This window comes from Globicephala melas, chromosome 16, assembly GCF_963455315.2.
Source record: "Globicephala melas chromosome 16, mGloMel1.2, whole genome shotgun sequence".
NCBI classification, from domain to species: Eukaryota; Metazoa; Chordata; class Mammalia; order Artiodactyla; family Delphinidae; genus Globicephala; species Globicephala melas.
In genome coordinates this window covers 62,323,453-62,337,865 of record NC_083329.1, presented here as the reverse complement: position 1 = coordinate 62,337,865, position 14,413 = coordinate 62,323,453, and the positions used below count along the sequence as shown (strand labels likewise).

The 14,413-nt window shown below is 50.7% G+C and overlaps 2 protein-coding genes across 2 annotated transcripts in view; one reads left to right on the top strand and one right to left on the bottom strand.

Moving 5' to 3' along the window:
- The window catches only part of FAM241B (family with sequence similarity 241 member B), a 96,432-nt gene that overhangs the window by 33,757 nt on the left and 48,262 nt on the right, over positions 1-14,413 (top strand). The window contains exons 2-3 of the mRNA XM_060286754.1: positions 5,360-5,546; positions 5,932-5,995. The gene's annotated coding sequence lies outside the window, so the exon portion shown is untranslated. The remainder of the gene's footprint in view (positions 1-5,359; positions 5,547-5,931; positions 5,996-14,413) is intronic.
- On the bottom strand, positions 13,716-14,363 carry NEUROG3 (neurogenin 3). The gene has a single exon (XM_030862832.2). It carries the CDS (start codon positions 14,361-14,363, stop codon positions 13,716-13,718), a length of 648 nt encoding a protein of 215 aa, XP_030718692.2.

Genomic DNA, 14,413 nt, shown 5'->3' with positions numbered 1-14,413 from the left:
GAGCTACAGGAGCTGCAGTGGGAAGATAGGCTGTGGTGTGCGGGCTGGACCAGAGGGAGAGGGGACAAGAAGTCTCCCGGCAGGGACCTCTGCCATAGTGTAGCCAAGAGTTGAAGGAGAGCCAGGGCGGCTCCACGGACATTGCAGAGGCAGAATCAACAGAGCCAAGGTGAGGCTGGCACCCAGGTTTCTAGCTTGGGAGGTGCGTGGCTCGTGGTGGTGCTGTTTGTAGGAGTGGAGCCTCAAGGAGGAGGTGTGACCAGGTCACAGAGGAGAAGCCTTGCTCTGCTCTGCTAGGGCTGTGCTTGTGGGTCTGACTGGCCCCTCCTGCTGAGGCCCATGGGGCTCTCTTTTCACACAACTCACACAGGGCCTGGCATGCACTGAGGACCGGTGGAGCCAGAGCCCCTGTAAACCTGCCTGCTTCTCTTTCCCCTCCTCCTTCTCTCTTACTCCTTCCTGTTTCATGTTGACCTGGTGAGATGCCTGTTGCCACCTCCCTCCCTGCTTGAGGCTTTGAGGATTCCAACCTATTTGTCCTGCCCCTGGAGAAGGGTGAGAGCACCTCTCTCCTTTCCGCCAGTGTTGACTGTTCCTAGAAGGGGAAATGGCTAGAAGGGGTTTGACTGCTAAACGTACACCTCTTTCTTATGTATCCTCCCTGCTCGCTGGGCCCAGGGAAGGGAACACCCTGGGCCTGGCAACAAAACCACAGCCCAGAAGGTGGCTGATACGAGATCCAGAGAGTAGGGGCCAGCCTGGCCCCTGCATTCATTCAGTTCAGTTTCATTAAAAACATTACCACTGAATGCCTACCACATGCCAAGCATTCAGGGGACACTGCGATGAACTGGACACTGTGATGGCCCCTGCTTTCGAGCTATGACCCTCTCTTAGCCAGACAGCTGAGACATAAAAGGAGAATAAACTTGGTGCCGTGGGCATGGAGGGGTAGCCTCAATTCTGCATAGCGAGTCTAGGCTGCGAAACTGGGACACTCAGCTCCGGACCCAGACCTGCCACTAACTCTGCGTGTGACCTTGGGCCAGGCTCTTCCCCTTTCAGGGCTTCAGTTTCCACAGCTGTGAAGCCAAAGTTCAGGACTCAGGGGTCCATGAGGCCATTGCCAGCCAGAGCAAGAGGCAGTTCTGTTCCTGGATCCCGAGTCCTTTTTCAGTTGCTGCTAGCTTTTTGCTCCCACTCTTTAAAAGCAATGAGAAGAGGCTGGGATGGGGGCAGGGGACATGGGGACTGTAAAGAAATTCCCAGACTGATCTGTTGCTTTTTTTGTGTGGATGGAGGAACTGGGGAGTGCTGGGGGAGGGCGGAGGGGAAGGACAGGGATGGAGTGAGGAGGGGGAGAGGAGGGTGCACAGGGGAGACAGAAGAATGAAATAAAGGCGAATCCAACAAAAGGAAGTGAAAAGTGAGTGACAAGTTTGAGGCTGCAGGCCCGAGGCCGGCCAGGCCTTTAGGGCAAAGAATGGAGACAAACGAGCTAGATTTTCATGCTTGGTGGATAGTGAATGAAGAGCATCTTTTAAAACCCTATCAGGAACTCTTTGGATTGTCATTAGATCTGGAGAGGGGAAAAAGACGGAGGGAGGAGACTGCTGAATTTGGCCCCTTGGGTGTGAAAAGATCCTGATTCTCTGCTGGTGGCTGGGGGGGCCTTGGGCCTTCTTCTTCCTGGAGCTAGGCACGCCTGGGCCCCTCAAAGCTTTCGGTAAATTATTTATTATTTCGAGGGCCCTTGAAATCCGGTGGCAGGCTCCCCTTGCTCTCAGTGGGTGACACCACACTGGAGCTAGGAGGGGGAGGGAGGGCTGGGGTGGACACAGGTTTCTGGTTCCTTGTAGGGTAACGAACCATCGGGATTTGCTGGGGACAGGACTTCTAGTACTAAAACTGGGAAAGTCCTGGGCAAACCAGAATGATTGGTCACCAAACTTTGGGGTGAGACTGGTGGGGCGGGGAGGAAACTGACTTGCCCAAGGCCAGTCCCACTAAGCCAGGGAGTCAAGGCTGGCCTGGTCTTGGTCTTGGCCTTGGTCCTGGCCACCAGCTGGCCGCCTGGCTCACCTGCTCAGCTGGGAGAGAGGAGATTCTAAGATGGAGATTCTTTGCACATTTTAAAAAAGTTGATTGGAAGTGTTTGAATATGACTAGCTGTTAGATCATATTATAGAATTGTTAATTTTATTAAGTATAAAAAATGGCTTTTTTTTTTTTAAACGTTCTATCACCTAGAAATGGACACTGAAGTCTTTACAAGTGGGATGATCAATATCTGGGATGTGTTTTTAAAAATTCCACACAAATAAATATAGAAGTGTGTGTGCAGGATTGGGGCAGACGGGGGCGGGGTGAATAGATGAAACAAGGTTGACCATGACTTAACGGTTGCAGAAGCGGAGTGATGATCCATGAGGACACGGGATTCTATTCTAGTTTATGCATGTTTGAAAATGTCCAAAACCAGAACTTAAAAAGGGGAAAAGTAGAGCATGGCAGTGGTACAGTGTAGCCGTGGTTAGGTCTACTGCCTCCAGGGCAAAGGACCCTGAGTTCAATCCAACTCCACCTCTCGCTGGGTAACGTGTAACATGTTAATGGCTCTCAGCCTCAAGTTCATCATTTGTAAAATGGGAATAATAATTCTGATCTCATAGATTAACAGAAAGCACTAGAACTCTGCTTAGACATAGTAAACACTCAATAAAAATTAGTTGCCATCCAGAAAAAGGGAAGTTTGGGGGGCCCTTTCCGCCCAAGAGAACTCTTTGGAGCTTTGATCCTGGGGGTGTGGGTGATTTCCTGGAATAACCTTTTTTGGAGAGGTCAGCTGTTAGGACCCGGGCCTCCTCTATACAACGAACCTCGGTAGGCTGGCTCCCTTTCCCCACCCTCGGCTTCCACGGAGCCCCCTCCCTGCCCCTCTCTTCTGTTCCCAATCTTATGTGTTTGGTAGACCTTAGTTTCTCCCTGCTTCCTCCAGGAGGTCTCAGTACCATGCTTGTGCCGTCATGCCTTTGTTTGACCAGTTTGACTCTGGTCTCTGTCAGTCAAATGTGAACTGCAAGAGGGCAGGTTTTAGTCTCCATCTGGGGTCTCTCTCAAAGGCTGAGCACATGGAGACATGAGAATATGCTAGTTCACACAGAGGGACAGCACACACTCAGACACACATGTACATGCACACACAGAAGCATGGGCACATGCATGCACACACATATACATGCAACCTTAAGGCAGGTAGATTGACACCTGCTCACAAGTGGGACCATCAGGAAAGAGGTCAGAAGGCCTAAAGATGCAAGGAGAAGAGAAGGGGGTCCTGGTCTTGCTGATCTGGGGGTCCATAGTGCAGAGCTGAGCAGGGTTGTGAGTGGTAGAGGCTGGGGGCCGTCAGCACCTGACACCAAGCTCACTGCTGAGGTCTGTGTTCTCATAGTGCAGTGCCAGGCACAGAGTAGTAGTGACAAGCCACTTGCCTCTATGCCAGGAGACAGCACCAAGAGACCTGGATGTTGGAGGCCAAGAGCTGACTTCCTGCCAGACTACAGCCATTGCTGATGGTACAGTGGTAGCAAAAATGGAAACAATGAAAGCCTCCATTTACTCTGCCCCTGGCACAGATGCTGAGCACTTGTCTTGTAAAATTTCATTTAATTCTGACAGTTACCCTCTGAGATATCATTGTATCCTTTTATAGTTGAGGAAACTGAGGCTCAGAGACATTAGGTTACTGGCTGAAGGTCACACCGCTGGGAAGGGGCAGATCTGGGATTTGAACCCAGAGTGTCTGTCTTCAGAGCAGCTCTCAGCTGCTACGCTCTATGATGCAAAAAACAAACAAACAAACCAACCCAAAAAACCCCTGAAACTGGGGAAGGATTTGTGGTTGAAATTGTATGATGCCTTGGATTTGCTTCAAAATAATCCACAGAGGTAGTGCTGGGGGAAGTGGGTAGGTATGTGGGTGAAAAACAATTGGCTCTGAGTTGATCATTGTTGAATTTGGGTGATGGATACATGAGAATTCATTATGCACCTCTATCTGTGATTTTTTTCAAAATAAATTTTACTGGTTCTGCGTTCTACCTTGGCTACACCATCACTAGGTGACCTTGAACATGTTACTGAACCTCTGTTTTCCCACTGGGCCTTGCTGCATCTGTTCCCACCTCATTGCAGGACTGCAGCACTGCTTAATTTGTGCCCGTGGATTAAGGGGTGTGGAATCTGGATCTGCTGAGACACAAGCTCCCCTGTTTCTAAGGACAGCCATGGATCCCTTCTAACTGACCATCACTCTCTGCCTCTCACTTTCCAGAAAGAAGAATTGTGGCAGAGCTGCCTGTGTGTTTGGTCTGTGTCCGGACTCCTAGAGTGGAAAATATAAGTCTGTGTGTGTGTGTGTGTGTGTGTGTGTGTGTGGTGGGGAATGTGCAATGCCCTGCTCACTCCACCTGTGTGGGTATCCTCTTCTCTTCCAAGTCGCCACATGTTCATTCCTCGTTCAAAAGGAGCATAGGGGCCCCAGGCAGAATGGTGGTGCTCAGACCCTGGGACAGGCAAATGAGACTCTGGGCCTCCCAAACACTGGGGATGATAAATGGGGTCCAAGTCTTTCAGGCTTCATTATAGAGTCACCATGGGTTTGCCCAAACCATGGCAACCGATTCAAGCAATGATTAACCTAATAAAGCAGAGGCAAAGGGGAAAAAGATGCATTCAAGACCCCAAGTCAGGCTCTGGTTCTCTAGAGGCAGTAAATTTCCCTTCAGTGGGTACGGTGTCCAGGCTCCAGACGTCCTAAATCTCTGCCTCCGAGAGTGGGGGTGGGAAGCCTGTGAAAGCAGTAAACGGATGTCAGAGATCAGCTGGGGTAGCTCCAGTGCTCACTTAATGGTGCCCCTCCTGGGCCCTTCTTGGAAACAGACCCAGCACCGGGAGGCAGAGAGACATCTGCTTTAGGCCCAGGAGTCAAATCACCTAGGCTTTCTTCTTTTGAACTTTGATATATTTGGTCCTAGGGAGGTATATGTGTGTGAGTGCACACATGTGCGTGCACATGTGTGTTTGTCTGTCTGTCTCTAGGGTGTAGAAGGCAGGCAGCAAATATTCTGCTACTGCCGCTGTGATGGGCAGCCTCTAAGATGGACCCCAGTGATCCATGCTTCCTGGTATTCGTGCCCTTGTGCAATCCGCTCACCTTGGCTGTGGCCTGGATTTAGTCATTTCTAGTGAATAGAATGTGGCAGAGGGATGAGATGTCACTTGTGAGATTAGATTACAAAGAGACTGTGGCTTCCGTCTTGGGTGTCCCTCTACCTCTTGTTTGTTTGCGTTGAAGGAAGCCAGTTTCCATGTTGTGAGCTGCCCTATGGAGAGGGCCACGTGGCAAGGAACTGAGGAAAGCTTCTGGTCTAAAGCCACTGAGGAACTGAGGCCCTCAGTCCAATGGCCCTCGGGGCATTGAGTCCTGCTAACAGCCACATGAGTGAGCTTGGAAGTGGATCTGGCCCCAGCGAATCCAACAGGTAAGACTACATTCTTGGCTGACACCCTGACTGCAGCCTCATGGGACACTTGGAGTCAGGGATGCCTACCTAAGCTATGCCTGGATTCCTCACCTACAGAAGACCCACAAAATAAATGTTTCTTGTTTTAAGTAATAGAGTTTTCTTGTAATTTGTTATGCAGCAATAGATAACTAGTAGGACAGAGGTACTATAGCTGCTGATGATGTTAGAATTGCAGGAGCATCAGTTTGTCTCCATAATTAACAGGCTTGGGCAAGTCATATAAACTCTCCCTGGTTAATGTGGGAAAGTCAGTCCTGGTCTCTGCCTTCTTAGCTAGCCTTCTGTAGGCTTAAGATGGAGATGGGGTGGGAATTATAATGAGGTCTGCTTTAAATTGCAGGCAGGCACGTGAAGTGTATGGACATACCTGTCATCTCATCTGAATCCTCATAAAACCCTATGAGGTAGGTGTGGTCTTCTTCATGTTGTTATTTGGAGAAATTTTTATATATGGAGGCTTGGAGAGGCTAAGTAACTTGCTCATGTGATAGAATTAGGAAGTGCTGGAGTTGAGATAGATGCCAAGCTTCATGCTCTAATGGACTATCTTAGGAGGGATTGGAATTGTTACTGGTGATCTCAGAAACAGTGATACTCTTGTGATAACCCAGTCTCACCAAATCAGTTGGGGCATCTTCTAAAATAAACCTATTGGCAGCCAAAGACAGGCTATTTTGGTGCCGAGGAGGGTATGATGCAGGAAGGGTAATGGGTCTCTGTATAATTTATTAATTTATTAATTCACTTATTCAACAAATATTCATTGACCTTTATACAGCAGCCAGTCGGGGGAAGGATAGAAATTTCTAACATATAATTGAAATACCTTTCATTCAGTCAGTCAATTCATTTACTCTAATTCATTCTAAAAACATGTGGCATATGGTTGAGAATGGGTACTCACTGGAGACAGGAAGGACACTTCCTTTTGCCAGTGGAGGGCACAAATAGCAAACAGATAATCACAAATGCTACCTGGAAAGTGCAAGGATATTCTTATGCACAGGATATTATGGAAGCAGGAGCAAGGAGGGAGGAATAGTTCAGAGAAAGATTCTGAGAAGAGGTGATATCCACGTTGGAGATTTGGGGAGGGGGAAATGAGGGTTTGGGCAGGGACAGCAGTGTGGGAAAAAAGCATGGAAGTGGTACTGACTGTGTTTAAGGGTAAGACTTCAAGCAGGTCAGTATTTCTGAGGGTAAATGCCAAGGCAAGCAAGACATTATGAAAGAAAGGCTGTTGCAGCAGGACTCTGGTCATAAGCACGAGTGATTCGTGATGATAAAAACAAATATTAGCACATATAATCCAATGTAATCCTGACAACAGTCCTGTGGTGAAGACTGCTCATCACCTGCCAGAACCCATTCTTCACTTCTTCCTAGGCACATAGCCCTTCTTCCAGTTAGGTTGAGGGGATACGATCATGTACTCCCAGTGGAGTGTTAGCAGAGGTGAAACATGCTACTTCTGAGTCTAAGCTTTAAGACTGCGGGTGAGGCTCCTCCATGACTTATTTCCCCTTCCCACTGGCTGGGACCCATGGCAATGAGCCTCAATCATGTGGATGGCAGGGACCTAGGAGCTGGGGGAGGAAGAAGATGGAAGGAGTGTGGGTCCCTGAGTGATGCCACAGAGCAGAGTTATCCACTCACATGGAATGCTCACCTCAGAATGAATTATTGGTGAGTCTGGTATAGCAGCCTGGGTTTACTTTAATCTAAACTCCATAAGGTAATATTATTATCCCTGCTTTACAGTTGAAGAGATTGAGAGAAAGGCTAAGGAACTTGTTCATGAGTCATACTGATAATTGGTGAACCAGATGGGAATTGAACCCAGATCCATATCACATCAAAGCTCACATTACAACATCCTTCTCTATTGGAACGTGAGCTTTATCCCAGGGATGATTGGAACCATTTGAAAATTTTAAACAGGAGAGTGACAGTCTTATATTTGCATGTTTCTGTGGTTGCAGCATGGAGGGTATAGGGACAAGTATTGAGATTAAAGGTAGAGAAATCAGGGGGCTTCCCTGGTGGTGCAGTGGTTGAGAGTCCGCCTGCCAATGCAGGGGACACGGGTTCGTGCCCCGGTCCGGGAAGATCCCACATGCCGCAGAGCGTCTGGGCCCGTGAGCCATGGCCGCTGAGCCTGCACGTCCGGAGCCTGTGCTCCGCAACTGGAGAGACCACAACAGTGAGAGGCCCGCGTACCGCAAAAAAAAAAGAGAAATCAGTTGGGCAGTCTCTCCATATGAAAGTTGAGAGCCTGAACTAGAGACGTCATCATAAGGAGGTAAAGGAGAGGCCAGGTTCAAGAAATAGTGGGAAGGACAAATCAGCAGGTCTTAAAGGTTAATCGGTTGTGGGTAGTAAGAGAGAAGAATCAAGATGAACCCTAGATTTCCAGTACGGATGACTGGGTGATGCTAGTTAGTGAGATCAGGTACAAGAGGCAGCATTAGTTTGGAGTTAGGGGAGAGTAATTCCATTTTGAACATGTCTCATTTGGGGTGCCCAAGTGACATCTGGATGTATAATCCTGGAGCATGGGAAAGGTAGATCACAACTGGGGAGGGTCACCGGGAAGGGGTGGGTGGCCCTTGGCCTTTGTGCCAGCTTGCACTGCACAGGAGATTCAAATTCATACAAAAGCAACCTCCTCCATCCCAAAATATCCTGGGTGAATGAGAAGAATTTGAGACAAATGAAGATATTAATAATAATAATAATCACCATTTATGGCAGCTTAATGTGCACTAAAAGCAAGCACATTTAATCAGCCCAATTAAGTGGCTACTACTTATTGTCCCAACCCTACAGGTGAGGAAAAGGGGCCTTAGGGAGGCAAAGGGGTATAATTGAAACCCACTAGTTAGTGGCAGTACCAGGCTTTGAACTAATGTCTGTGTGATTCTGAAGTAACTGTTCTTAACCACTCTGCCATTTATGTATGTGTTTGGAGGGCTTCCTTTCGTCTTTGTTCTTGGAATAACTAAAATTTCATTTTAACCCAAAGAATGAGACCCCTCCCTTTTAATACTTAAGAGATTTATTAAAGCATCTTGTCACAAAGATGAAAACACATACAAATTAGAAACATGCAACCGGCATCATCCACAGTCAAGTTAAAATGTCGTATATTTTTCCTGTTTTCATAGCTGAAAACTTCAGATCTTAGACCGAACTCACTCACCCTGAGTATTTAATTCATTCTTCCTGAAAGTATCCAGGGCAGCAAATAACCAAAATACAAACTATTATATAAGGAAGGTGCAAAGTTAAAAAAGAATATGTATGGAGAATGCCCCCTTCCCACCCCCCTATCAAAGGCAAACAATGGCACTTTGCTCTTGCTTAACCTAGATTGTCTTCAAAAATTATCGAGGGCAAAGTTCCAAACCAGTTTTCCAGTTAGGGCTGCTGCATCCTAAACTTCCAATATTGTTCCACTTCAGACCTCTCATATGCTGTCAGAAATTCCTCAGCTGGTAACTAACTCAATTCTAACTCCATCATTTATAAGGGAATTTTCTTTGTCCTAGATGAGAAAAGGGCCTGTCTGGGGTCGGTCATACAGTCAGTTATTAGCAACAGAGTCTGTGCTTTCACCACCATATCAAGGAAACCGACAGCCTTCTGGGTCTACATATCCACAGGGGGCTCCCTAGGGACTCAGCACTGGAAAGGTGGGCAGAGGCTGTTGATAGGTGGTTTTCCTTACTGAGAACGCCAAGTTCCCAGGAGCGTCTCTCCTCTGAACCGATGCAGTCATTTCAGCACCATGGTCAGGGGCACGCCGCCGCTTTTCAGGACCTCGGTGCCCGACATTGTTAGCCAGGCATACGCTCTCTCCCACCGCTTTGGTCCTCGGATCGCAGAAGCAGAGGGGGCACACAGCAGCCTGTGAATCTCGCTAGGGTTCCGGAGAGCGGCCAAAGCGCGAGGGAGTCTCTTGGTCTTACAAGACCCAGAGGACACAGCTCAAGTCAGTACATAAACACCTAGAGACTGAGTTGGCACAGAGGGAGAGAGCTCTAAACTACTAGCCTAGAGCCAGGGTCATACTTTTAGCTTGCTCCAGTAACTCACTGAGTGATTGAGGGCCTTGGGCACGTCACCTACTTCCAAGACTTTGGGTCTCTATTTCCATGGGTGTCACCATCCTGCCTTGCCCCCCTCACCGGCTGTAGGAGGGGACCTGAGATAAGAAGTGTCCAGCCCCAAGTCTCCCACAGTCTGTGCTTTTGGCCCTTTGAAGGTGGAGCAGGCAAGTAAGGTGAGTGAGTGTCCCTGACGCCCCCCACTCCTTCTTGAGTACAGTCTGCAGATATTTAAAAGGGGAGGAGAGGGAAAAGAAACATGACAGAGAATCTTAATTACATATATGTAAAATGTAATTATAATATACTCAGCATTTGTTCTGCACCGCATTCTCAGTCGAATCTCCTCTCCCTCTCGCCCACACACACACTGTACACACACTGTTACCCTGGGTCTAAAGGCTTTTTCCCACTGTCACTTTTCCGGGGTCGCCCGGGCCTATAATTCCGTCCATCATAAGCAAGGCCTTCTCTTAAGCACCCAGAAATCCAGTGAAAGGGTATTAGGGACTCTCTCCAGCTTCTCATGTGAATTAGCTGAGGCTCAGAGACTTGTCCAAGGTCACACAGCCGGGCAGTGTGGCCTTTGGGTGAGAGGAGGGGCAGAGGGCGTCTGTGGGGTTGTGTGCTCCCCCGGCCCCGCCTGCCTTTGTGCCAGCCCTGCGGCCAGGCTCCCAGACATTAGCATTCCAATAGCCCTGGGACGCTTTGTCCTCCGCCTGCAGCCGGCTTGGGGATGGGGTGGGATGGGGGCAGGACACCATAAATCTACCTGCTTGTGTGTGCGGACGGGGTGGGATGGGGTGGCCGCAAGATTCATGTGCTGTTTTTCTGGAAGCCAGGGCTCAGACAAAGGCACAAGAGGGGAAAGAGTCCTTTGACCGGAGCATCCTTCCTGGCCCCGCTTGGGACCCTGTCTAGGTTTTGGGGAGCTGGGGCGCAGGCGACGACCTCAGACCACGGGAGGCCCTGCAGCCACTCTAGCTGAGGTGTAGTGGGTGGGCTTCCAGCTGAGACCCAGAGCAGCCTGACCAATTGTAAAAGCCGCCAAATGCAAAATGCCCGAGGATGGGTGGGGGGGGGGGCGTGGTGGTGATGCCACTGGGCTAGTTGTAGGCGCCACCCAGAAATGTTTCCTCGCCCTTCTTGATGAGGGGCTCTTTGGAAAGAGGCGTGGATGAGGTTTCCCATCTCAATACGGTTCCATGCGCCTTGATGGAACTCATCCTGGGCAAGGAGCCCTAAACCTTCCTCCACCTCCTCCTGACTTGGAGACTAGAGCTCACAGCTCTGGGGGATCAAATCCACCCCAACCCAAGGTGGCAGCCCAGCATTCGAGTTGGTTAAATAGTACTTTTTTTTTTTTAATTTGTGGGGTGAAGGACGAGTCTCCGTGTGTTGGGTGACTAATAGCTCCTTAGTGAGCACCCTCACAAGCAGGAGAGGGACTGGGCAGTGGGTGTCTCCACCTGGAACACAGGGTCAACACTTTTTCTGCTTCTGGAAGTCGTTTGCACCAAAGGAGTCCCTTGCCTATTTGAACACTACTTCCCACAGCCTTTCACAGGAAGAATGATCTTCCTGCTTGAGGACTTCCTCTCCAAACCTTTAGTCCTGGCCCAGAATGCCACCTTCTCTGGCAAGCTTCCCAATCTGGCTGCAGATAACAGTCCCACTGTCCCTTCTGTGGCTCCTACCTCCACTCAGCACCAATGTTTTTTAGCCTTGAATGATTTTGTCTATATACTTGCTATTGTCCTCGGAGGACAGAGATGGACCTTCCTGATTTTTATGTCTTTCCACCCCTCCCCCCAATGCCCAGTAATTAGCAGACCCTGGCTTGGTCTGTGCAACTTGGAGCTGCCGACACCTGCCCCAGGGCGGTGCCCCAGGTGGAAAATTGGCTGCTGCAGAAGTCACCAATAACCCATTAATCTTTTCCTTCCAGATTAAAGCCATGAAATACAACAGGCTCATTCATTCGTTTGCAGTGTCCCCGTCCCCGCCCCCCCCAATCCAGGCCCTGATAACTAAGACTTATCTCCTCCGAGCCACCTCTAGGGACCTAGGAATAGAGGAGAAAGGAATAGCTCAATTTGAAGCGGGGAGGGCATAAGAGGCAGACACAAGAGGCATTAACCCCTGCAAAGCCACCACCTTTGCACTCTAACACTGGAAAGCAACCTACCCTACCCAACCACTCCCAGCTGCTGACTGTGCCATGCATTCCCCACTGGGGTTGGCTCGCTTCTTCCCCTGGCACCCCGGGCCAATCCAAGGAGGCCTCCGGGGTTCAACTCGTAGGGTAGTGTGCCCACCTTCCATTTTCCTGTTCCTGAGAGTCAGGCCTGGGTTCTTAGAGCTCAAACCTGCTTCCCAGAGGTCCTGGGGGTCTTGGAAGCTAATGTAGGGCTGCTCCAGCAGTGCTCTGGGGACATGTCAGTGTCACTGTGCATCAGCCCTACTCTACCTTGGAAGTAATAGAGAACATGGGGCTGGAAACCTTGACTAGTTCCTTGAAAAGAATAGTAGTTTATTCAGTCAAGTTTGCTGGGTGTTGGGAGGTGTCAGAGACTGCAGCCGGACCCTCCACTTTCTCTACTCCCTGCTGCTTAGTTCCATGAGTCTAATGCCACAGCCTCAGCACCGGCGGCAGCGTAAAATGAGCTCAGAAGATGGGCTTGGGCTCTAAGCACTTTGGGAAAATTCCTGGGATGCCCAGCCTACCAGCATTTCTGAGGGTTCTGACCCTGCTGCAGGGTTATTACTCCCTCCCTTCCCCCAATGCAACAGTCACTCTAAATCCAGGCTAGTGGCATAGGGGAAAGGGTCAGCACCACCAGTGAGTAACCCTAGTTGGAGGCTTGTCTTTCTCCTAAACCACTGTTTGGAAAAAGACAAGTCGCTGCCCCATAAATAAAACAAGGGGGCTGAGCCAATGATTTTTAAGAGCCTTCCAGCTCTTCCTTTCCAAGTGTGTATAGCTGACTTGCCCTGAGAATGCAGTCTGCCTGGCCTCCAGCCTAGCGCCATAGTTTCTCAGACCAGCCCTCAGGAGCGGCCCCAGATCCCCAGAAAAACTCTCATCCCTCTCCTTGGACAGGGCCCTCCTCCCCCAACCCCAGCCACAGAGGCTGGCCCCTCCCCTCTGCACCGTCAAGTTACCTTGCTCAGGCTTCTTTTTATTGGTTCAAAATCTCATTCACCAGTCCCTAAATCATCTTATGTACAACATAAAAACTTTTCCCACTGTGAAATCTCATCAATAAATACAAACGTGTAAAACAGGGGAGGGGCCATATAATTTACCAGACAAAAATTCATTTCAAAAGATATCAGATAATTTACAAACTGATTTTTTTAAGACAAGGGTGCTTCAGTTTGCAGGGTGGTGGTGGAGGCGCTCCCCCTGTTCATAGCCTCGTCTCCCGCCCCTGGGAGGGCAATGGCTCCAGGAAATTGCACAAGGAGAAGGCAGAGGATCGCCTTCGTGAATTAAGGCAGAGTAGAGAGGCCCAAACCCCGGGGCTTGATAGGGACTAGAGGAGGTCGGCGGCATCCTTGAAGAAGACACGCTGGGCAACAGGAGCAAGTGCTGAGAAACCAAATATTGGATTAAGCCGCATTGGGGGAGGAGTGGTAAGAGAGAGACGGGCAGACAGACTTCAGCGGGGGTAGGGTGGCGGAGACAGTGGGTGTCACCTGCTGTGTAGTGCTATCATGCTCGTCTTTTCTGCACGAGTTTTGGGGTGGCCACAGGGAGAGGGCCTAAAACGCGCGGAGCCTGCAGTGCCCACTCGCGCGGGCAGCGGCAGAGGGTTGCAGTTGGCTCGGCGCAGAGGACCAAGGGATTGAACCCGGCCTGCCACCCTCTTGGGCGCCTGGGCCCGCCAGGGGTCAGCGAGCCAGAGGCAGCAGGAGCAAGTACGCCTGAGGGCCTCCACCGGGCGTCTCCGACGGCTTCCGCCCCTTCCCTTTCTACCATCACCCACTGCCCAGCAGCGGATAGGCCCCTTCATAGAAAGTCTGAAAAAGCCAGGGCGCCAGGGTGCAGGCAGGCAGGGGAAGCAGGCGCCTGTAGCCCGGGGCGCTCCTCCAGCGAGGCGGCGGGACTCAGGCTGCCCTCCTGGGAGACCGGGGAATAGAGGGAACCCCAGTCTCCCGGGGAGCAGCCGTCCGGGCTGGCCAGCTCCTCGCAGGGAGGCGCAAGCGACTCCAGCCCGTAGAGGCTGTGGTCCGCTATGCGCAGCGTCTGCGTCAGCGCCCAGATGTAATTGTGAGCGAAGCGCAGCGTCTCGATTTTGGTGAGCTTCGCATCGTCCGGGAAGGTGGGCAAGACGCCGCGCAGCGCGTCCAGAGCGGAGTTGAGGTTGTGCATCCGATTGCGCTCGCGGTCGTTGGCCTTCTTGCGCCGGCTCCGTCGCTGCTTGCTCAGAGCCAATTCACTCTTGGGGCGGCTGCGCCCTCCGCGTCGCGCACGGAGCTTCCTTGAGGACCCTCGGCAACCGCCCCCTTCCGTCTCGGCGCAGTTCCACTGCAAGCGAGCGGGGCTGGGCGGAGCGGATGCGACGCAGGTCACTTCGTCGTCCGAGACACCCGGGAAGGGCTGCTCCGTCTCGTGGGTCACTAGGACACCTGGCGCACACGCGGGATGAGGCGTCATCCTGCGGCGGGGTAAGAGGTAAGGGTAAGAGTGGGTCAGTCACCCGAGCG